Source organism: Capra hircus, chromosome 25 (genome assembly GCF_001704415.2).
Source record: "Capra hircus breed San Clemente chromosome 25, ASM170441v1, whole genome shotgun sequence".
In the NCBI taxonomy this organism is placed as follows: domain Eukaryota; kingdom Metazoa; phylum Chordata; class Mammalia; order Artiodactyla; family Bovidae; genus Capra; species Capra hircus.
The window spans coordinates 39951612-39975373 of record NC_030832.1 but is presented as its reverse complement, the minus strand read 5'-3'; the positions used below and the strand labels follow the sequence as shown (position 1 = coordinate 39975373).

At 55.5% G+C, this 23762-nt stretch overlaps 1 protein-coding gene across 3 annotated transcripts in view; it reads right to left on the bottom strand.

The window, feature by feature from the left end:
- The window catches only part of LOC106503599 (monocyte to macrophage differentiation factor 2), a 120417-nt gene that overhangs the window by 62554 nt on the left and 34101 nt on the right, over positions 1-23762 (bottom strand). For 2 of the 3 annotated variants that reach the window (XM_018040756.1, XM_018040755.1), the window contains exons 2-6: positions 22611-22692; positions 20618-20778; positions 17017-17091; positions 11880-11981; positions 10805-10874 (exon numbers count right to left, since the gene is read on the bottom strand). In XM_018040756.1, coding sequence (XP_017896245.1) covers positions 10805-10874; positions 11880-11981; positions 17017-17091; positions 20618-20778; positions 22611-22692 — 490 coding nt within the window. Of the gene's footprint in view, positions 1-5549; positions 8234-10804; positions 10875-11879; positions 11982-17016; positions 17092-20617; positions 20779-22610; positions 22693-23762 lie in introns of those variants that run through there. The other variant, XM_018040754.1, reaches the window with a different exon arrangement.

The window sequence follows — 23762 nt, the reverse complement described above, 5'->3', positions numbered from 1 at the left end:
TTCTACTCCACTGGAAACGACCACATTCGCCAGCAGGATTATTCTTCTTAATACAAATGTTTATCCAATAACGAGTTAATACAAAATGACAGTTTCACAACCACAGAAAATGTCCAGTACCAGCAGGACGGTTTTTAAAAGTCATGCCACAAATGTGCCAATCTGAAACACTGTAGACATGACGGATCTATAAAAACGAATAGGAAAGATAATCGGAGCTCCTGTTCACTGCTCCACCCTCCACCCCACCCCCCAGAAAGGGCTGAACAAGCCGCAGGGGCTACACCTGCACACAGGTGGGCAGATTCCTCGTGAAACCTGGCGGCGTAAACAGGACCGCTGGCCGAGCCATTCCCCAGGGTCAGAGCCTGAAATCTGAAATTGTTTACGGAGGCAAAGCTGCTCCTCCAAAACTCTGGATCCAAAACCTCTGGATGCCCCCCTCCCTCCCGCCTTCCCAACGCCTCCTTGTCTACAACCACTCAGCTCCATGGGCCCCTGAACATGGGAACACCACCAGGACAAGAGACCCCCAAAGTCTGACGCTGTATTTCCCTCAAGGGGGTCAGGGCTGGCAGTAACCAGATCCTCAGAGCTTCCCACATGGCCCTGGGACACCCAGGCTCCCGGGGCATGGCACCATGCTGACCCCGGCCGATCACGGCCAACTGGCACGAAGCCCCTAACACCCAGGCCCAGGGCTTTTCAGACAGTGCGCCCAGAGCAGTTCCCAGAACTGAGGATGCAGGCCCACCGGTGGGCCACAGAATCATTCCAGCTTGAAAGCAACGCCATAGGATAAGATAGAGCCGGGGGGTCGGAGCAGGTTAGGGGGTGTCACAGTGCGCCCCACCAGCAGGTCCTGTTTCAGGGCGGGACATATACAAACGGAGTCGCCGTGTAAAACGCATTTCTTATGATGGGCATTAAGAAGGCTTGGAAAACACGAACACCAGCTAACCCCTGCACCCTGCAGCCTGACCCATCGTCGCACGGGGCCAACCCCAGGACGCACAGGCCACCCTCCCGAAACGGGCTGCCGGGCCACCGCTGAGATGGCACCTCCCCCTGACCACCACGACGAGCGTAAACGTTGGTTCAAAAGCCCACCGTGAGGCCAGGTTTGCAGGGAGAAGGTGGGGGCGTGGTATAGGCAGAGATTCTGAGAGGACCTGAGATGGATTCATCCGTCACGGCCGTGCCAGGCCCAGCAGACCCCAAGCCCTCACCCGACAGGCCGGGTGGATGAGAGCGGTTGCTTCTCCATGCGTGGACCCATTAGAGCGTGTGTGCACCCTGCCTTTACCTTCTGGGGCTGGTGGGAAAGCCGTCGGCTGGACGCACGCGCCTTAAGAAGACAAGCACCACTGGGAGCAGGAAATACCCGCGGTCTCACCCTCAGACCTGCCGAGGCGCGGGCAAAACTGAAGGAATTCGGGGATTCAGCAGCCAAATCGGGAGCAACGCGGCCCCAGAAAGGACATTAAGATGATGCCTTCACCTGCGGCCCAGAGCTCAGCGCTTGGGAGCAAGACAGCCCAGCCCCTCGGGAGGAGGAAGGAGGCCTCAGCCAGGGACCGCGCCCTGGGTTCTGCCCGCTGGGCTGCCCCGGGCAAATCACTCGGCCTCTCTGAGCAGCCTCAGTCTCCCCAAGTAAGACACACAAACAGCAGTTTCGTCTCGCCAGGCTTTGTGGGGGAGATGCATGAGAACACGGGTGAGGATGAGCACTCGTCTGTAGCTGTGTGTGACTGTGTGCTCAGGTGCCCAGTCGTGCCCCGCTCTTGGTGGTCTCCTGAGCTGTAGCCCGCCAGGCTCCTCTGTCCATGGGACTCTTCCGGCAAGAATACTGGTGGAGGTTGCCTTTGTCTCCTCCAGCAGATCTTCCCGACCCCGGGATCGAATTGGTGTCTCTTATGTCTCCTGCACTGACGGGCGGGTTCTCTACCGCTGCGACACCTGGGAAGCCCCCCAAAAGGGTGTGCCTGACCTGCTAATCATGAAGAGGGGATGGAACAGAGAAGAGCCTGCCCGGGGCGCAGGCTCTGGCCCGCTGGTAAACAAGCTCCCCAAAGGGCAAAGCTCTGATGTGCGGGCTTTACCGATTTCCACAATTGTAGATACTCCACTCTGGCCAGATCCACACTAGCTGTGGTTTAAGGACTTTCCAAAGTTTCCTGAAAACTTGACAATTGGTCTCCACAGCACCACACATGTGTAAAGCACACCAGGAAGGGCTTCTCACCTCCCACCAGCAGCTGACAGCGTCAGCCAGGGTCAGCATGCACACCCAGCAACAGCCCGCCACAGCCTGCCAGCCTCTTCCTCTCGTGAGCCACCAGACCACCTGTTGTTGTTCAGTCGCTCAGTTGTGTCCCACTCTTTGCAGCCCCATTGACTGCAGCACGCCAGGCTTCCCTGTCCTTCACCATCTCCCAAAGCTTGCTCAAACTCATGTCCATTGAGTCGGTGATGCCGTCCAACCATCTCAGCCTGCGTCGCCCCCTTCTCCTCCTGCCCTCAGTCTACAGGCCACCTGGAGGACACACAGACACGTGCTCCCTTCCCCCTCCACCACTCACACCTCATGCCTCATGGGCTGACTTTTCCAAACCTCCCAGATAATCCAGCTCTCTGGCAGCAGCCAGGCAGAAGGTCCCCAGAAGCCCGGACTCCTTCAGGGATGAGGACGGTGGCCAGTTGTAGGAACAATCCGCCCAGTGTCCACAGGAATGGTGGTGGTCAGGATGCAGCAACCCACATAGCAGGAAGCAATTCCGCCTACCGTCTGCAAGGGGCCGAAAGCAAACACGCTACATACGAGGGGAAACTTGATGGCGAAAGATCCTCGTTACAGAGCAATCTATGCTTGTCTCCTGAATTAAAAGAATGATTAAAGAAATTGTGGTATGTCCACTTAATGGAGGCTTTTAAAAGAATGTTTACAAGGAGCTTGAGATAAGGAGAAATAGAACTCTTTTTTTTTTTTTTAAGTAGGCTGTAAAGGTGCCTATGGCAAGAGAAGAAAACATCAAAATTTAAAAGTACGCATCGAGGGACTTCATGGCGGTCCAGAGGTTAGGACTCTGCACTTTCACTGCAGGAGGGCCTGGGTTTAATTCATGGTCAGGGAACTAAGATCCCGCAGGTCTCCCAGCCAAAATGAACAAAAAACAGTACCCACTGAGTGAGGAGAATAGAAAGAAAAAAACTAGAAGTGGTTATCTGAGGCGCGCGCGTGTGTGTCTGTGTGTCTGTGTGTCTGTGTGTTAGCTGCTCAGTCGTGCCCGACTCCTTGTGACCCTATGGACTACAGGCTCCTCTGTCCACAGAATTCTCCAGGAAAGAATACTGGAGTGAGTTGCCATTCCCTTCTCCAGGGGATCTTTCTGACCCAGGGATTGAACCAGGGTCTCCCGCATTGCAGGCAGATTCTTTATGGTCTGAGCCACCGGGGTTATCTGAAGTAGGTGCTGGCAAATATTTTCTACCTTTCTAGCATTTTCTGAAAATGTTATAGTAAGTATTTATTATTATAATGAAAACATAAGAAAACCACCCCCCAGGGGAATTCCCTGGCGGGCCAGTGGTTAGGACTCCCAAGTTTCCACTGCCGTGGGCCCAGGTTTAATCCCTAATTGTGGAACTAAGATCCCACAAGCTCTGGTGCAGCCAAAAAGGAAAAGAAAGCAAGCCATCCCCTCCCAGTCACTAGGACACACGCTGCCACCCACAGGCGTCTCAGGGCCCCTCCAGACGGCCATCCCGACCCGTGCAGACCTTGTTTCCCTGTGGGGTCCTTTGTCCCTCATCCTGGGGTACCAGGGCTCCAGACCGACTTGGGGCAGAGCCAAAGCTCGTCCCAAACCTGAGTTGGAAAACAACAACCCTGAGGTGTCTTCCGATGAGCAGAGACACGAGAGCAAAGGCAGGGCAGTGTCCCACAGACCCTGGTCATGAGCCTGCCCCATCTGGCCCCAGACACCAAGGGGCCAAGACTCACACAGAACTCCTTGCCCAGTCTTCCGCCTCAGGGAGGAGGAGGTGGAGACCACGCCAGGCCACGCTCACCATCCCCCGTCCCTTCCGCACATTTGTCTGAGCGTTGGCAGGCGAGTTCTTTACCACTGAGCCACCAGGAAAGCCCTTTCATAATGATACTATGACAGTATCTGCCTCTTTCCCTCACCTGTACCCACACCTGTAACCTGTGGGTGCTCCTGAGCCGCTCCACCCGTGTGGAAGTGGCTGCTGGGGCTTCCCCGAACTCCTTCAGCACCCCACAAAGCCGTCCCCAGAGCCTGCATCTCAGCATCTGATCACACAGTTTGCGGTGGCACGTCTGACAGGTCCTTTCTGACCAGGTCACCAGGCCCAGTCAGCCTCTGAGCTCCACCTGCCCATCTCAGCACGCGGGGGCTGTGGGCAGCCTGAGCGCCACCCTGCCTTGTTCCTGGTGGAGGCCTGGATCGGCTGCAGGGGCCCGAGCAGGGTTACAGGAAAAACCTCAGAGCGCTTCAGCTTTCACAAATACAGAAAGCAGAGCTGGGAAGAGTTGAAAACCCCCAGAAGCCCCGGGACTGCAACCTTCTAAATGACCCCTCTGTGCGGGGCATCCACCCACAGCCGAGGTGGCTTTAGGGCTTCAGATCCAGGCCCACTGACAAGTCCCATCTCTGTTGGACCCCCTCCACTCCCGGTGCTTCCCTAGGATTCTTCCCCAGCCCGATCCGGAGGCTGATGGAAAGGGGGGTGCTCGGCCCTGCTCCCGCTGTACATGCAATTGCGACTGGAAAGACGGAAAGGCAGCTCTGGTCTGTGACAACAACAGAACCCTCCCCTGGGCTGAGGGGACAGCCTTGGGTGAGCTCTGCTCTGGGTCTTCCAGGGAAACCCCACCAACCGGCGGCCAGGCCTCCAGCAGCAAGCATGCCCGCTCGGGTTTGTCGTGACGATCGCCAGTGGACCAACTGAGCAGGTGGTCAACAGCAGGCCGGTCCACCAGCGCGGCATGCCATGGGGGGCACGCTGTTGAAATGTGAGCCCCACCCCCTCCGGCTCCTGCCTTCCTCCCCAACCTTCGCACCAGCTCCACCTCTCGCCCTGCCCTGGCAGTGCCCACCTAACTCAGGAGCGGTCACTGAAGTGCCCGGAATGTCCAACAGGCCACTCTGCTGCCAACTGCTCCCTCTCCCGGCTCCTTGGGACACAACAGCTGTCTTGCTGGGTCATCCTGGCACAGGATGGCCTCAAAGGAGGACAGGACGAGGGAGCTGGCAGGCATCTGAATTTCCAGTGTCCTGACCACCCCGCCCCTCGCCCCCAAGCACAGCCTAGGATGCTACCCGGAGAGAGTCTTACCTAACGAGGGACTAAGGAATGTCTTTTCCTTGCCTCCAATGTTTGTGATATATGTGAAGGAATGCCAGGGTCTTGGGTTAAATGGCATCCTGGGAAACTCACTCTCAGAATGATGCTGGGGAAGAAAGTTCATGGGAAGCAAGTCCTGAACGGGAGTTGGCGGGGGGGGGGGGGGTGCGGGGGCAGGGTGATCAAGGCTGCACAAACACCCTCCAGTGTCCTCACCAGCCTGTCCGTAGTCAGACATTCCACCATTGGTGGTTCATTCCAAAGGGGCACAGGCTTCGCCACACCTCTCATTATCACCACTGGGGACTGCTTTCCAACTCAGGGAGCTAACGAGGATACCAGGCCAAGGGGTTTGACATTCAGCCTCCTGCTGAGTCTTCAAACAAACCTGCGAGGTGTCGCCTTACCACACTCATCGTACAGCAGAGGAGACTGAGGCACAGAGAGGTTGAGGAGTTGGCCCAAGCCTTCCCAAAGAGGTGAGAGGACGCTCGAATTGGTCCCGAGTCTGGCAGACACAGTCCCTCCCTCCAGGAGCACGTGTGTTGGGCAGCAGGCACACGTACCAGGGGATGAAAGAACACGGGTGGGCAGGTGGGCAGGGGGGGTGTTGGGAAGCAGAGTGGGGGGAGCCCCTAAATCAGAGGAGGATCAGAATTCTGTGATAATGCCCGAGTGGGGCTTTGAAGGCTGTGTAGGAGTTGGGTGGATGAGGGGGTGAACAGAGTCCCCATCAGAGGAACAGGCACCTCAAAAGGTGTGGGGATAAAGGAGCAGGCTGTCTAGGCAGAAATGTCATACCCAGTACCCAGGAGAAGCATGAGGAAATGCAGGCATCACAAGAGCTCTGCAGAGGCTCGGGGACAGGAAGTCCCGGGTGAGCGTCTTGAGCGCTTGTGGCCCGGCCACTGGGCTTCAGTCCCCATCAGCCCCTCAACAACGGGACTGTCATCTCGGCCTGCCATGGTGCCATGCTTCGGGAGTTTTCCTAAACAGCATCCCAGGACCCACGTGGTCCCTCCCCCACCTCAGACCCCAGCAGAGGTTGGGTCACAGTGTCCCTGCCCTCAACCAGGGCGAGCCTGCCCTCCCCCTCAAAGTTCCCCTCCCCCCATCTCCAACCGTGACCCCCAACTGATAGGAAATCCTTGGTGGGCTCACAGGGCAGGTTTGCACAAACACACACACACACCCAGGCAAGAGAACAAAAATTCCCAAGCTCAGAAACCCGCCCGCCTGAAGATGTGTCAGAGGACTTAATATCGTCTCAAATGTGGGGTTCCAGATGCCTGAGCCCTGAAACACCCTGGAATGTGCGAGAACTCGGCGTAAGGCACCCTGTCTCTGCCCACTTGACCCTGGCTGGGAGTCTCAGAGTGAAGTCTGTCTAACCAGACGCAGATCCTGATGCAGTCTGAGACACCAGGTCAGACTCTGCAGGCGGTCTGGCTCCCTCCCCAGCAGATGCCCGTGTGCCAGTCCCAAGCACTGGCCCAGCCCTGCGAGAGGGCTGAGGACATTGGCTGAGGGTTGGTTAGTCAGGCTTCCACCTCTGGAAGCCTCCTGGTCTTGGGACTGCTGTAGGCTTCACAGGTTGGGGTTGTCCCGGACATTCTGCCCAGATCCTCATCAAACGACCCGAGGCCTTCCCTCCAGGGCTCATCTGAGGAGCATCCAAGGGCGGCTGATCAGCACCCATTGAAAGTCTGAATCACAAACCCTAAATCTGGAGCGAGCGAACAGAGTTCCTGGGGTCTGCTTGCCCCCACACCGCCCCACCCCAATGAACAGCTCTCGTAATGTCTCTGGGTTTGTTGGCAAGAGAAGAAAGGGCCAAGGGACAGGAGGCGTGTCCCCCGCCGCTCGCCCTCTGTGCTGAGAACCCACTGCAGCGGAGCAGGATGGCAGGCTGCTCTGGGTGCACCTCAGTCTCCCCCCACGGCCCCCAAATGCCCCCGCCAGGGAACCAAGCCCGCTCCCCAACACGGAGACGCCGAAGTGGTCTGGCCACGACCCCACCGCAGAGTGCACAGGGCGGGCAAGGCAAAGAAGGGGGCCCTCATGAGTGCTGACTCAATTAGCAGTGGCTGCCCAGAGAAGTCGCGGAAAGAATTCTGAAACCACACTGCGCGGCAGCTGACTGGGGATGCCTGCCACGGTCACAGATTCTCACCATCCCTGATCTACAAGCTGGGGGATGTCCCCCCGTGAGCAGAGGGTAATCCCCCAGCCAGGACTTTGGTAGCAGAGAAGGAGGCCCAGGCCACCCGGGGTGTCAATAACACCAGACTCCCCGACAGACTTCTCAGGGCCTTGAGAAGCACATGCGAGGCCCGTCATTCCTCAACTGGCCAGGACCGCGTCTGCCCCCTTTTCTGACGATGTGAACGTTGGTTGCTTCAGGAAATGTCTGTCTAGAATAGGAACGCACTGCAGGGTTCATTTTTCCTCTGAGAGAATGACTACATGCCTTCTCTCTCACCTAGAGCCCAAGGGATGGTCCGGCTTATCACCAGAAGTGATCTTGGACCCACTGAAAGCTTGACCCATGCGGGGGCAGACGGGCCTGGGCACTGTGCTCTGGGCTCAGGGTTGCAGGAACACTCCCCGTGATGCTCTGCTCCAAAGGCCTACATGTCCCCACACAGGCTGGGCCGTCTCACTTGGACACCCTGGCCTGCAGGGTGCTGGGCAGATACAAGTACCTCCAGATGGCATAGTAGTGGGTGCCAGCACCGAATGCCACAAAGAGATGCCAGATGGCATGGGCAAAGGGGATCCTCCCGTCGCTCTTGAAGAACACCATGCCCAAGCAGTAGAGGACCCCTCCAGCCACCAGCTCCCAGATGCCCTCGGTGTCAGGCTGTCGGCAAGGACAAGGGTGAGCACAGGTCAGATGAGCGGCCAGCAAGACCAGAGCCACCCAGCCACCCCCCACCACCACCCGCCCCGGACAAGAAGACACGTGGATGGCGGGCCCACCCAGAGTCCCAGGAGGGGCATCTCAACACACCCATGTCATCAATTCTCCATCCCACCCCCGCCCCACCGATTCATTCTCATGTATAACGCATTTCTGTCACAGTCTCAAAGGGTACCTCGAAGCTTTTTATCTTTCCTAAGAAGCAATACATTGAAGAAGGCAAAGCAGACACACACAGATACTTGTACAAGCAGCTTCCCTGCAACATCGCTTACTGCAGCCAAAGCGGGGAGGCAACCCAGCGTCCGCCAGGAGGAGAACGGATACGCAAAACGGAATCCGTGTTCGTTTACATGATGGGGTGTTACTCAGTCTTAAAAAAGGAGGAAACTCTGACACATGATACAACACAGAGGAAACCTCAAGGACGCTGTGCAAAGTGAAACAAACCAGCCGCAGAAGGACGGCGACCGTAGGCCTTGATGACCTGAACGAGTCAAATTCACGGTTGGGAAGCACAGTGGTCGCCTGGCTACCAGGGGCTGGGCTGGGGGGAACAGGAAGGGAGTGAGGTTTAATGGGGACAGTGTGGGAAGGTGAGACATCCCCGTGGATGGACAGTGGTGATGGCTGCACAAGATGAATGAACTTCACGCCCTTGAACTGTACACTTAAAGACGGCTAAAACCATAAACTGCATGTGTATTTCATCTCAGTTCTTAAAAAGTAATATGTATCCATGGGATGGATGTGAGAGTGGACTATAAAGAAAGCTGAGCGCCAAAGAACTGATGCTTTTGAACTGTGGTGTTGGAGAAGACTCTTGAGAGTCCCTTGGACTGCAAGGAGATCCAACCAGTCCATCCTAAAGGAGATCAATCCTGAATACTCACTGGAAGGACTGATGCTGAAATTCCAATCCTTTGGCCACCTGATGCAAAGAACTGACTCATTGCAAAAGACCCTGATGCTGGGAAAGATCGAAGGCGGGAGGAGAAGGGGATGACAGAGGATAAGATGGTTGGATGGCATCACCGACTCGATGGACATAGGTTTGGGTGGACTCCGGGAGTTGGTGATGGACAGGGAGGCCTGGCGTGCTGCAGTCCATGGAGTCACAAAGAGCTGGACACGACTGAGCAACTGAACTGAACTGAACTGAGCTGATCCACGGTGAAACATTTTAGAGAAAAATCAAAAGCAGTAAGAAGAGCGGCATTCACGGCCCTCTGAGGCGAGCGCAAGTGACACCTGGGTGGTTGTTATGGGGGCTCAAGGGGAACAGGAGGGACAGGGGAGTAAGAACCTCCCACCCCGTCTCCTGGGCCCCCTCCCACAGGTCTCACTGCTCACCACCAATAACCATGTCTGACGGTATCCTTCCAGACTCGCCTAAATGCACGCAACACACAGTACGCACTTCATAAGCATGTACGTGCCCAGAGGGACGGGTCACTTGAGATAAGCGGGCTCAGGCCATGCCTGTCATCCTGATACACCACTTCCACGACGCAGTCTCGTGGGGATTCATCTACCTCCCCATGTGGGGACCCACCTCAGTCTTCGGAACAGCTGGGCAGCTTTTCACTGGAGGTATGTACAAGCACACACCCAGCCCTCCAGAGGGTGATGCCTGACTATTGAAGACATATCACAGCAACACTCCTCAGCACGGACTGCTTGCCACACCCCGTCCTAAGGGCCTTACGTGAGTTATCCAATGCCATCTTCAAAGCAATCTCCCGAGGCAGGTACGGCTCTATGTCACAGGCCCCCGACATCACGCCAAGTGAGACAGGCGTGTTGCAGAACAGTTCATACAGCGTGATCCCATTTTTTTTGTAAAAGAACAAGTCATCATGTCTGCAGATTCACAGAGACTTGCTGTTAACCATCCTTAATGGTTTGCTGTGTATCTTTTCCATTTCTCATGAAGAGGCATTAGATAACTCACGTTACGGACTGAATGGACACGAATTTGAGCAAACTCCGGGAGACAGTGAAGAACTGGGAAGTGCTGCAATCCATAGGGGTCACTCAGCGACTGAACAACAAACTCACGTTTTCACAGGGAAAACGTTGAGTAGGGACGCCAAGGGGGCTGCCACAAGCTGGAGACTCGGCTCTGCCTCCACGGCCACCTGCGTTATTGTTATTATCATCATAGATGTAATTTAGCCAGCAGGTACTTACTCTGTTGCAGGCACCCTTCCGGTCCCTTTCCCTGAGTTTTCTTACCTGATCCCTAAATAAGCAGGAAAAACTGGAGCCCAGAGGGACTAATGAACCCGCTGAGGTGAAGCAGAGCGAGGAGGTGCCCTGCAACCGAGGAGGGGAGCCCAGGGTGACCTGCACGCCTCCTGCCTTGGCGGGTGAGTCAGGTGGACCCCCGGCCTGAGATCGCCATCTGCCAGAGCAGAAGGCTCAGCCTCACCATCTCCAGTACCACTCTGGGCCCCCTCCAGCCAGACGCGAGGCTCACACCGGGGTCAGGGCGGACGGGTGACTTACCATGGAAAGGACGACCAGGGCGGGGAAGAAGCCCATGATGACATAGCAGAGCAGCTCCACGAGCTTGTACCTGCCAGGAAGACAAGGCGTCATGGCCTCGGGGCGGCCTCCCCGTGGGCATCACCTCCCCCATTCGGGGTGGGAGGGGAAACCCCCAGCCGGGAGAGTAATGGAAGGGGACTCTGCCCTCTGCCCAGCAACCCTGAGCTCGGATTGGACCCAGCTGCACCCAGCAAGTGCTAGCAGAGCTGGGTGGCCGTGGGCGGGTCCCTTTCCCTCTCTGAGGCTGGGTTTCCACACCTGTGAACTGACATTCGAGGGTGGCAAATGCTAGGTGGGCATAGCATACCTGGGGGCTCCTCCCTTGCTCAACCCAGGGCAGGCATTACTGTTCGATCCCAGCACGTTTCACCCCAAGGCTCGAGCAATCGCTCTCTATCTACCCAAGCGGCACCAAGGGATACCCGTCCGCTGTCCTCGGACAGTCCGGGGTCTGTGGCTGCCTTTCACTTCTCCAGCTCTGCCTCCTTCCCCCTCGTCCTCACTTCCCTCCTGTCTCTCAGCAGGATGGAAGTGGGTGGGCGGCCCTGAGACCCTCTCCTCACCCACTAACACAGCTTAAGGAAGACCCCATTCAGCGGGTCGAAGCACCAACAATGACCTTTTTTTTTTTTAACTCTTCACATTGACCCTATGGACTGTGCTGGACACAGGGGTGCCAGGAGCGGCTGTGCCCACACGCTTCGGGAGACATGCTGAGGTCTCCTCCCGCCAGGGACAGAGAGGAGGCCCTGATGGAGGCACCCCGCCCCCTAAGACCCCGCCCCCCCACCCCTCTCCCTGAGACCCCGCCCCCTCTCCCCACCCCTCTCCCTGAGACCCCGCCCCCTCACCCTCGCTCCCCTGAGACCCCGCCCCCTCTCCCCACCCCTCTCCCTGAGACCCCGCCCCCTCTCCCCACCCCTCTCCCTGAGACCCCGCCCCCCTCACCCTCGCTCCCCTGAGACCCCGCCCCTCTCCCCACCCTGCTCCCCGAGACCCTGCCGCCTTCGCCCCACCCCCTCCCCCGGCTTACCGCTCATGAAAGAAGAAGACATAGACTGTGCCGACCGAGGCCATGATCCAGACCAGCCATCGCATGTGGGAGGCCCAGGGGCCCAGCTCGCGGAGGTTCAGCCTGGGAGGCAGGACGGGAGGGCACAGGGGCCTGAGGGGGTGGGGGCAGGCCTGGGACCTCGCCTTCCACGGCCAGCCCCTCCCAGGGACACGGACCCCACAGAAGCCCTGTCCCCTGTGGCTCCACGTCTGGGGTGTGGCCTTTCACGGAGGACACATGGAGAGACAGAAAAAGAAACCGAAACTATGCAATTATTCGAGCCAAGTCAGCAAAACTGAGGAGGTCCCAGCACGAAGGAAAAGGGCATCTCAAACCAGCGGGCGTTTCCTGGCGCCGGGCTTCCCGCGGCAGGCTGTATTTTCCGGGAGCAGGGATCGAACCCGAGTCCCCTGCACTGGCAGGGGGACTCCTACCCACTGGACCACCAGGGAAGTCCTGCCTGCTGGGTGACAGCTGAGCTGGCCTCGCGAACTCCTCCCTCTGCAGCCAGCAGAGCGTGGGGTTCAGCAGTAGACGGGACTTTGCAGGAGGAACTCTTTCCTTCCTTCCCCACTCCTGAGACTCTCTGCCCAGACTCCCAGAAAAGTGGATTTTTCTCTCCGCGGCTCGAGCCAGGTGGTGTCCCCTGGGCCAGGTGCCTGCGGGACCCAGCCTTTGGCTCCAGCTGCTGGCTTAGGTCAGTGGCCCCCGACCTTCAAGGGACCAGGGACAGGTTTCGTGGAAGACAATTTTTTCATGGACTGGGGAAGGGATGGTTTTGTGATGATTCAAGCACATTACATTCATTATACACTTTAGGTTTTATTATTATTATTACATCAGCTCCACCTCAGGTCATCAGACATTAGAGCTCGGAGGTTGGGGACCCCTGGCTTAGGAAATGGCTGCGGAGCCAGAGGCCCCGGGCAATGCAGGCCTGTGCCCCAGGCCAGGGGGCTGGTCCTGCACCCTCTCTCCAGCCCCGCATGCATGCATTCTGGCCTCCAGCCTATGCTGCTGTCTGTACAACCTGACTGCACAGAAACACGCTAGATTCCTGCAGGAGGGGCTCTGGTTCCGGAAGACGGTGACTTTTCTTTTGTCCACCTCAATATTTATGACTCGATTATTAATGGTTTTCCGAAGCACTGGGGAAAGGAAGGTTCTGTGTCACCCCTGACCCAGCTAGTTTTCTCCATCATTCGTGACACGGTCCTCCCTGCCTGATCGCGTCAATGGCGTCTGTGTGCGGGTCACCATCATCCCTCTTCAAGACAGCTGGGGGAGGGGGTACTATCGCTGCCTCCCTTTTAAAGGCCAGGAGACTGAGGCTCGGACAGACTCGGGAGTTATCCCAGGACCCGTGGCTCCGGAAAGGCTGATCAGGACCAGGGCCTCATGCGGTCTGATGCCACAACTGTTCTCTTTGAGCAACGCCGGAACCTTGCGACCACCTTTTAGACCCTTTCTTAAGAAAGGTGATATGCTGGAATCTTATATGTAAGCTTAATCCATCAAAAATGAAAATAAAGGGGCTTCCCTGGTGGCTCAGCGGTAAAGATGCTGCCTGCCAGTTCGGAAGACACGGGTTCGATCCCTGGGAAGATAGGTCTGGGAAGATAGCACGTGTCTCAGAACAACTAAGCCCGTGTGTCGCAACTACTGAGCCTGTGCTCGAGAGCCAGGGAGCCACGCCTGCTGAAGCCTGAGCACCCACAACAAGAGGAGCCGCCGCGAGGAGAAGGAGCCCTGCTCGCCGCAACCAGAGAAAACCTGCACAGCCACCAAGACCCAGCACAGCCAAAAGTAAATAAATAGAAACTTTTAACCAACGAAAATAAAACTAAACCACGGAGGTTTTTCAGATTGAGGCAGGGATGGGGGGACCCAGTCATTCACGCCTCTACCCGCTCAACCAGAGCACCGCGAAGAAAAATACCCACAAATCACTCCATGAACCCTTGTCTCCTGCCTCCCTTCCCCCATGCAGCCGGGTGTCCAGGTAGGACACTGTCATCACCCCTGATCCTCTCTCAACCCCACATCCAGTCAACCGCCAAGTTCTGTCAACCCTTTCCCCGCCGACACAGCTCGCAAACCCGGGCACTTCTCCCCTTCTCGGCTCCTGCGTCCCTCCTTCACAGCTTGGACCACGGTGGTGGTTCGATCTCTGTGTCGGTGTTGGGACAAAGTCCACATCCTCCGGGAGACGCTAAGTCCCACAAGGACAGAGGGCCTGTGTCTCTGTTCACAGCCACATCCTCAGACACCAGCACTCAACGGGCACAGAGCCAGTGCCCAGACCGTCAGCGTCAGGGATAAAGGACAGAAACCCAGGTGCTGCGTCAGCCAAGGCGGGGGGACAGTCAGAGGGCGGTTCCAGAAATCTCAGTCAAGGATAGTTACTGCAGCTGAGCACAAAACCTAGCTTTACTCTAATTGGCAACATCCAAAAAAGAAACCAGAGATCGCCCAACTCCTGAGAACTGCAGGTGGTGCCTGGGGGTGACCTGGGGCCATCGGGAGGCACCCTCCCATCGCTTCTGGCTTCTATCCCCTGCTCTCTGCATCACCAGGGGCCCCCACCTACCCACCCGAACAGCAGCCCCTCACCCGGGACTGACCGTTCTTTTCAGGGTCTCCATACACCAGCCCACTGGGCACCTGAGGACCAGAAGCACCCTGGGTTACACGTCCCCTCCTCCCACAAAGCTCAGCTGGGCACGGGCTGCCTCTGATTACGTCCCCAGGCTGACAGCAGCAAGAGCCGATTTCCTGGAGGAAGCCAGGAACCCGGGGATTCCTCCCCACCTTCAGTCACTCATAGTTTCCACTCCGTTTCCTGTAAATACATCTTCCATCCATCCATCCTCTCAACTCCAAGGCCAGTGCCCGGGCCCCGGCCACAACCATCTCTCTGCCAGCTCCTTGCATCAGCCTCCTTGCACCTCCTCGCTCCCAAGGCATCATCCTTCGGTCCAAAACATAAAACCAACGACTTCCCTAATGGTCCAGTGGTTAAGACTTTGCCTTCCGATGTAGGGGGGGGGATCAGATTCAATCCCTGATCAGGGAGCTGAGAAACCAAATGACTCACAGCCAAAAAACCAAAAGGTGAAACAGAAGTGATGTTGTAACAAATTCAATAAAGACTTTTAAAATGGTCCACAGAAAAAAAATAAAACCAAGTGAGTATTGCTTCAAGCCCCACCCACTCCTCAGTTCACAGCCACACCCACAGGAGAAGAACCGGAGGACCCCCCGTGGAGCCACAATCACCCGAATGTTGGGAACCCCGCAGAGAGCCTGTCACAGGGGATGGACGCCTCTGGCTCATGCGTCCAGAACGCTGTCCAGCAAGGAGACTGGACTGCGAGTCCTCCAACCGTGACTCTGTGACCCTCAGCACACAATGCTGCCCGAAAGCGAGACCGGAAAGAAGACGATTCCATCCACGTGAAAGAAGACATGGGGCAAAGCTGCCCCAAGACGGCGGAGCACGGGATGCGGACACCACCCCCGGGAGCCTCGGACCGGGGAGGGGCTGGACACCCGGGGGCCGGCCGTGGGATGTGGGAGTTCCCTGTGTGGACCCCCCAGGCATGTCTCAACAAAACGTGCTCCGAAGGCAATCACCTTTGTGTGCACCAACTAAACCCACTTATTAGCTGACAAAATGAAAAAGGACACTCCATTTACGATAGCCAGAGATTGGAATTCCCTGGGCAAGAGCGGGACAAACCTTTCCGTGCCTCCCACGCCTCGGAGGCCAACACGCACAGGCTCCGGGGTGGGCCGGCTTCCGTAGCTGTGGCTCCTGGGCTCCAGAGAGTGGTTCAGCAGCTGCACGAGCGCAGCCACACTGCAAAATATGAGATCTTCCCGGACCAGGGACGGAACCCACGCCCCCTGCACTGGCAGGCGGTTTCTCAACCGCCTAGTCCGCCAGAGAGATCCCTGCTGGGGGCGTTTAAGCTGGTGCAGTCTGTGCAAGGTGTCTTGGCAACAGTTAGCCAAAGAACTGAGGCCCACTCCTGCCACCGAGCCTCCAAGTTTGGCGTCTACCCCACAAAGATCAGGCTCGGCTTAAGAATCTGCGGCTTCTGTAGCTCAAAACATGTTGGCTCAGCAGTTTCACCTGTTTCCAGCAACCGGTCCAGGCACAAGGGGATGCATGACCCATCACCAAGGACTCTCACTGCAGGCCTGTGCATTACAGCAGAGCACGGGGAGCCCTGATGTCATAAATACTCATAAACAGGAGCGGCCAGGGAACGCTATGCTGCTATAAAAAAGGAATGGGGATATCCCCGAGGTGCCAATATGAAAAGAGGTCCCCCAGAACATGGCTAAGAGAATGAAGGCTGACTTCAGCGTCTGTACAGTATCCTTCCTTTTCTGCTCAAGAAGGAAAGGTGGCTCAGACAGTAAAGAATCCACCCCCAACGTGGGAGACCTGAGCTCGATCCCTGGGTGGGGAAGAGCCCCTGGAGGAGAGCACGGCTACCCACTCCAGTATCTTGCCTGGAGAATCCTCATGGACAGTGGAGCCTTGCGGGCTGCAGTCCATGGGGTCACAAGGACTCGGACACAACTGAGCAGCTGAGCCTAACGCAGGAAAGTATAGGGACTTCCCTAGCGGTCCACTGGTTAAGACGTCACCTTCCAATGCAGGGGGTGTCGGTTGGATCCCAGGTCAGGGAGCTAGGATCCCACATGCCTCGTGGCCAGAAAAAAAAAAAAAAAAAGGTAAAACAGAAGCAATATTGTAACAAGATCAATAAATACTTTAAAAAAATAGAGTAGGAAAGTGAAGTGTGAATATGTGTGTATTTGCATATATGCATATGCATGTATGCAAATGTGTGTCTATACATATACACATACATACACATTTGCTCTTTTCTACACAAAATCACCCTGGAAGGATACACAGGAAGCTGGCGCTAACTCATTGCTTCTAGGAAGGAGGATGCGTGGAGGGTGTCCTTTTACCTACATTCTTGTGCTGAAGTCACAGATCACCCAGCAAAACACGCAGGGAAACTCGAAGAAGGGAAGGAGAGGAAGCCAGCCCCAGCCCCCACCTCGCTCGGGGACCCGCAGCGATACTCACCAGGGCGCGTAGGAGGCCGCTATGAAGAAATAGATGACCATGCGGTCCGACATGTGCAGACAGTGCTCTACCGTCCTGCAGCAGAGAGGGCGGGTTACGGGGCCCAACCTGGATAAACGGGCTTCGTGGGGGGACCCTGGGCGCAGGGCTGATGAGCCTCCATCCAGCCACGACCCCTCGGGCCTCAGTGTCCCCCCATCTGTGAGTGATCAAGGCAGTGCTTTTCCAGCCAGGCTCCCTGTGACCCCAGGGGCTGAATGGAGACACCTCGGGGCTCCCGTCAAGGACCCTCCTCCCCCTGACATCCTACTTCTACAATCAAAGCAACTCTGCATTCTGTTTTACATTCTGGGCTTTTCAAAAGATTTCAAATGATAAAAAATTCAGTAGCTTAAAAAAACACAGACTCACAACAGACAGAGAGAAACAGTCTGCAAAACGCAGACTCACAGATACAGAGAAGAAACGAGCGGTCACCAGTGGGGAGAGGGAAGGGGAGGGGGCAAGACAGGGAAGGCAATGAAGAGATACAAACTGTTAACGTTTAAAACAAGCTACAAGGGGAGTTCCCTGGTGGTCCAGTGGGTAGGACTGGGTGCTTTCACTGCAGTGGCCTGGGTTCAATCCCTGGTCAGGGAACTAAGATCCCGCATGCCTTGAGATGTGGCTAAATAAATAAATATTGAGTAATAAAACGCAATAAAATAAGCTACAAGGACGTATCATACAATACGGGGAATATAGCCAGTGTTTTGCAGTAACTATAAATGGAATATAATCTTTAAAAAATTGTGAATCACTAATTGTACACCTGTAACTTATGTGGTACATCAATTATACTTAAACAGTGAAAAAATTCAACTATACTCTATTTTTAATAACCTATATGGGAAAAGAATCTGAAAAAGTATATGTGTGTGTGTGTGTGTAACTGAATCACTTTGCCGTACGCCTGAAACTAACACAAGATTATAAACCAACTATGCTTCAGTTAGAAAAAAAAAAAAAAAGAACTGAAAAATACACGCTCAACAGAAGCACAGGAAGCAGAAGAAAACATGGAAAATTAAACATGTATTAATTTTATTTCAGTCTCTTTTCATTAAACCAGCAAACCCAGGTGCCCCTGAAGACCCTCTGGGTTCTGGTATTCCGGTTCAGGTCCAAGTTCTGGAGCCAGAAGGCCTGGGTTCGGATCCCAACCCTACCACGGAGGAACGGTGACCCAGAGCAAGAACTTGCCTCCCCGGTCTCAGCTCCCTCACCTGTGAAACAGGGAGGAGTACTGGCATCCTCCCATGGGGTGAGGGTGAAGAGGGTCAGGACTCAGCACCACGCAAAACAGGAAGTGCTCATAAACGTCACCCGTTTCCATTGTGGCCTCACCTTCAAGAGCAGACTACATTCCTTAGTGCGTCTGGCCAGCGTGGTGCAGCCTCCAAAACGGTCCTCAAGGAGCCCCGGCTCCTGGTCCCCACACCCTCGTGCAGCCCTTCCCACAATGAGCACAGCAAACGTTTGGAGCCGACGCGAGATCGCACACGTGCCGGAGTGTGGTTTCTGAGGCTGACAACCTCCGCCTTGTTCTCTTGGATCAGTGACTATGGAGGGGAACAAGCCACGGGGCCGCGGAGAGGTCCACGTGGGAAGGACCAAGCACCCCCAAGGATCCAGCACCGATGCGCCAGCCCTGCAAGGCAGCAGCCTCGGAAGTGGCTTCTCCAGTCCCTGGAAGCCCCAGCAGCATCTTGACCACATCAGCAACCCTGGACCGGAGCCACACAGCAAAGCTCCGCAATTCCTGCCTCTCTGAAGCTTAGAGAGAGAGGATTGGAGTTCATCATTATTTGAAGTCTCCATGATTCAGAGTAATTTGTTACTCGGCAGTAGATAACTAATACAAACTGTGATTCAGTCTGGCCACTGCAGCCCTCATTAAATGTGGCCAGCGTTTCTATCTGACGCTGGGCTAACTACGTGTCTCCCTAGAAATACAGGGACAAACAACAGCTAACATGTACAGAGAACATTCCGTAATCAGAGCACAGTGCAAAGCTCTTAAGCATGACCTCTTTAACCCCACCTAGGGGGGCAGGGGCCACGGTTTCATCCACCACATCACACAGAAGGGCAGCATGGTCACACCGCTGACAAGTGGGCTCCACACCCAGGGACTGGTGTCTTTAGAAGGAAAAGGAGAGGGGGCCTGGGACACACAGATGACCAGAAGGAAGGCCTATGGGGAGAGGCGGAGACTGGAGTGACGCTGCCCCAAGCAGGGAGCCGGGGAGCCACCAGAAACTGGAGAAGGAAATACAGGGTCCTCCCCTGGAGACATGGCCCCACTGACTCGCTCATCTCAGAGTCTGGCCTCCTAGACCATGAGTGGCTAAGCTCCTATTGTTTCAGGATGCTCCGGTGTGTGGTAATTTGTTACAGCAGCCACAGGACTCTCATACAGTGGGGTCCACCAGGACCCACGGAAAGAACGGGGACAGGACCGGTGGGATACAGCAGAGTCACAGGGCTTCTGGGGAGCAGGAGGGGCACTGGACATGGGGACGCGCTGTGATCACTGCAGCTGCTACAATGGACCAGAGTCCCCTCACTCTGTGGGGGGCCTGGAGTCCTGGAATCAGTTCTGGCCTGGCCACAACCAGCGATGTAACCTTAAGCATGTCCTGTCACCTTCCAAATTCAGAGTCGTCATCCACAAAAACCGGGATTCTGTAAGCTGCCACGTGGATGAGCCCCGGGATGTCTCAAAGAAGCCCGTGACAAAGGGCAGAAGCACCCCAAGTGTCCGTAACAGCTGAATGGATAAACAAAGCGCGGTCCAACCGCATAGTGAGACACGCTCCAGCCTCGAGAAGGAAGGCGATTCTGACACCTGCTGTGATGAGGATGAGCTCTGAGGATGCTGCGCTCACAAAAGGCTAAGTAGTAAATGGTCCCACTTACACGGGGCGCACAGAGCAGACAACTCAGAGACAGAAAGCAGAAGGGCGGTGCCGGGGGCCGGGAGGAGATGGGGCGTTAGTGTTTAATGCAGACAGGGCCTCGGTTTGGGAAGATGGAAATATCCAGCAGATGGATGGTGGTGACGGTTGTACAACAGCGTTAATGTGTTTAATGCCACTGGATGGTACACTTGGAAACGGTCAAGATGGTAAATTTTACATCATGCTTATTTACCACAAAACAAATCGAAATTAAAATCCAGGATGCTAGTCCCTACACGGCAGAATTTTTGGAGAGATCCACAGTGACAGCTGCAGAGTGCCCGGAACCTAGGGGTGCCCAGGAATGGGCAGCTACTGTGACAGTTAAGGGTCCCTCCTGACGGCCTCAGAGTGAGGGGCTTGCTCTTCCGGCTGCTCAGAGGGGAGCACACGAGGCTTCTGAGGGTGAAGGGGTTCCCTGGGGGGGCTCTACCCCGCTGGCCGGAAGCAAATGTGGCGCAAGGCCTTCCATCCTGGGCCCCTCTCTGCCCAGCCAAGCACAGCCCGAGGCATCTCGCCTCCCCTCGGCCCGCCGTGGGTCCCAGCCCTGGTGACCCCGCCACACACACAACCCCACCCGTGGGCTGGGCGGCAGGCACCTGAGGTGGCTCTTCTTCCAGGAGATGGTGTGGAACACGGTGGACACCACGAAGAGCCCGCAGAGCCCGAGGCCGTAGATCCAGGCGGAGATGGCCTCCCAGTCGTCATCCGACAGGAAGTAGAGGTTGGAGCTGCCGAGGATGCTGGGGATGATCCAGAGCTGGAGGCAGGGAGGGGGCGGTGCTGCAAGGCCGGCCTCTGGAGCAGGGGCCAGGCAAGTGCAGAGCCCCCAAGCGACCCCCATGCGTTTTCTCCAGACCTGCACTGCCCGACAGAACTCCCGTCGTGGAGGGAAGGTTCTCGACCTGCACTGCCCCACAGAACTTCCACAGTGGGGGAAAATTTCTAGACCTGCACTGTCCAGTATGGAAGCCTCCAAGCCCACACAGCTACCGAGCACATGAAATGTGGCTTGTACCACTAAGGACTTGCCGTTTTCATTTTCTTTCATCTTAACTGGCTTCAACTTTGAATCTAACAGCTACACCAGGACAGTGCCAACCATACTGGACAGCACAGCTCTAGACGATATGGCGGTAAGACAGGAAGCCCAGGCCTCCCGTCTTCAGGACGCGTCTGGCCACCGCCCCCATCCTCCATGTCTGCTGCTAACCCGGCCTCGAGCACCCTAGGCTGGCCATGATGCTTCACACTGCTGCACTGATGCCCACAGGGTTCTCCCCAAAGACGTCCCTCCCCACAGTGCCTACCTGGAAAACTTAATCTTCAAATCTTGGTTTATCCATTCACTCCTCTGAGAAGTCTCAGAGTTCTGCAGAGCAATGGGCGGGGGGCGGGAGTACAGGGTCTCCAAAAGAGTCTGTCTAATTCTGTGTGTTGGGAGCACTTATTTTGGAGAGAGACTCAACAGCAGCTCCAGCCGACAAAAGTACTTAACACAATGCAGGTGGCGCAGCAAATTTTAGTTTTAATTAGTTTTTAATTTATTTACGTGCCTGTGCCGAGTCTTAGTCACAGCACTTGGTATCTTCAATCCTCACTGCCATGTGCAGGATGTCTAGGTGCAGAGTGCAAACTCTTAGTGGCGGCATGTGGGATCTAGCTCCCCGACCAGGGATCGAACCCGGGGCTCCCTGCGCTGAGAGGACACAGTCTTAGCCACCAGACCACCAGGAAGTCCCAGCACAGGTAATTTTAGATTTTCCAGTAGCCACATTTTAAAAATGAAAAAATACATTTGTTAATATATTTTGCTTTATTAATAAATGTTTTATTAATAAATATATTAATTTATCTATATAAATTATATTTATTTAAATATTATAGTAATTATTGATATATTTGACTTTATTAATGTATTTTGCTTAGTCTGATATATCCAAAGTATCCTTTCAACACGTCATTAATATAAAAAGAACTAAGAGATCTTGCATTCTTTTTTTCACGCTGAGTCTTCAAAAGCTGCTGTGTAGTCTGTACTCAGCGCACCTCAGTTCAGACGTGCCGTATTTCAGCTGCGTGAGGCCAGTGGCTATGAAGCTGGACAGCGTAGGTCCGGATCTTCGTAAGATCCTCAAAGGGGCCCAAAGGCTTAAGGACCGCTGCCCAGAGCAGGATTTCGTGGGGGAGATGAGAAGTATTCCAAGCCCCGGGAACAGCATGTGCAAAGACACTGGGTCGTGCCTTCTAGTTTGGAAACAACGGGTGGGCTTCAGGGTAAGATCACGGCAGGGGGAAGTGGGCCGACATTCAGGCTAAGACCTGTATCTGGGAGCTTCTACCGAGCCCGGACGCTGTGCCGGGTACTAGGGAGCCACTGAAGGCTCTTAAGGCCAAAGAGAAGCATGCTCAGAGCCACAGTCCCATTTACCCACATGACCTTCCCTCGGGATCCCACTGACTTCCAGGGCCACGGAAGAAGGCCTGAGGGGCAGGCCCCTCGGGTCACCGCCCTGGGATGAGAACACTGACTCCGAGGGCAACAGGCTGCCTCCCGGCCCCTCTTGTGCCGCTCAGCTCCCCGAGACTCACAGCGTGGGTGGCACAGTTGGCAGCATGCTCATACTCCGTGGGCTGGTACCTCTTGTGGGCGGGAACCCGGTGGTTCATGAACCTGGGGGGAGACACACAACCCTGGGGAGCTGGGCCGAGGCAGCTGGCAGCAGCCCCGGTCACAGAGCCCAGGCGCCCTCGGCCCTGCTGGTGGGGAGGGCCCGCCTCCGCTCTCCCCACTCCCCTCACTCTCTCTATTACACCTTTTTTGAACTATCCAGCATTTTGAGCCAAATCCCCAAAGTCACCTTTGCTAAATTTCAGGTTGCAGGGAATTCCCTGACAGTCCAGTGATTAGGACTCTTTGCTCTCACTGCCGAGGGCCCAGGTTCAATCCATGGTCAGGGAACTAAGATCCTGCAAGTCGTGAAGTATGGCTAAAATATTAATAAACAAATCCTGGGGCACAGCATGCTGTTGCATTTCCTGTTTTTAATTTTCTTTATGCGTCACAGATACACGGTCTATAGCTCCCCAGGGTGCAGTTCCATGGATTTTACACAGACACACACCCACGTGCCCACCACCCAGAGCACCCAGAGCTCCTTTCCCACGCCCTAGAAAGTGCCTTCAGGCCCCTTCCTCGGAGCACCACCCCTCAAGGAACCCGCCCCCAAACCACACACCCTGCCACTGTAGACTAGTCTCGCCGGTTCCCGATTTTCCCATCTGTGGGATCACACAGCACACACGCTCCGGGTCTGGCTCCTTGCGCTCAGCGAGACTTTTGTCGGATGCAGTAATTGGTTGCTTTCATTGCAAAAGAGTATTTTGCCAGGTGAGCAAACCACAATTCATTCATCCCATCTCCTGGAGGCGGACGTTCCACCTTGGGGCTGTTATGGTGACTCTGCTGTGAGCACTCATGGTAGGGAGCATATGCTCTCATTTCTGCTGGGCATTGATCCACAGGTGGAACGGCCAGGTGACTTTATCTTGGCAGTAAACATTCCTTTCTATAAAACATTTTTGGCCACATCCGGGATCTTACTTCCCCAACCAGGGATCGAACCTGCGGCCCCTGCAGTGATTGTGCAGAGTCCTAATCATCGCACCACCAGGAAAAGTGGAAGTGAAAGTCGCTCAGTCGTGTCCGACTCTTTGTAACCCCATGGACTACACAGTCCGTGG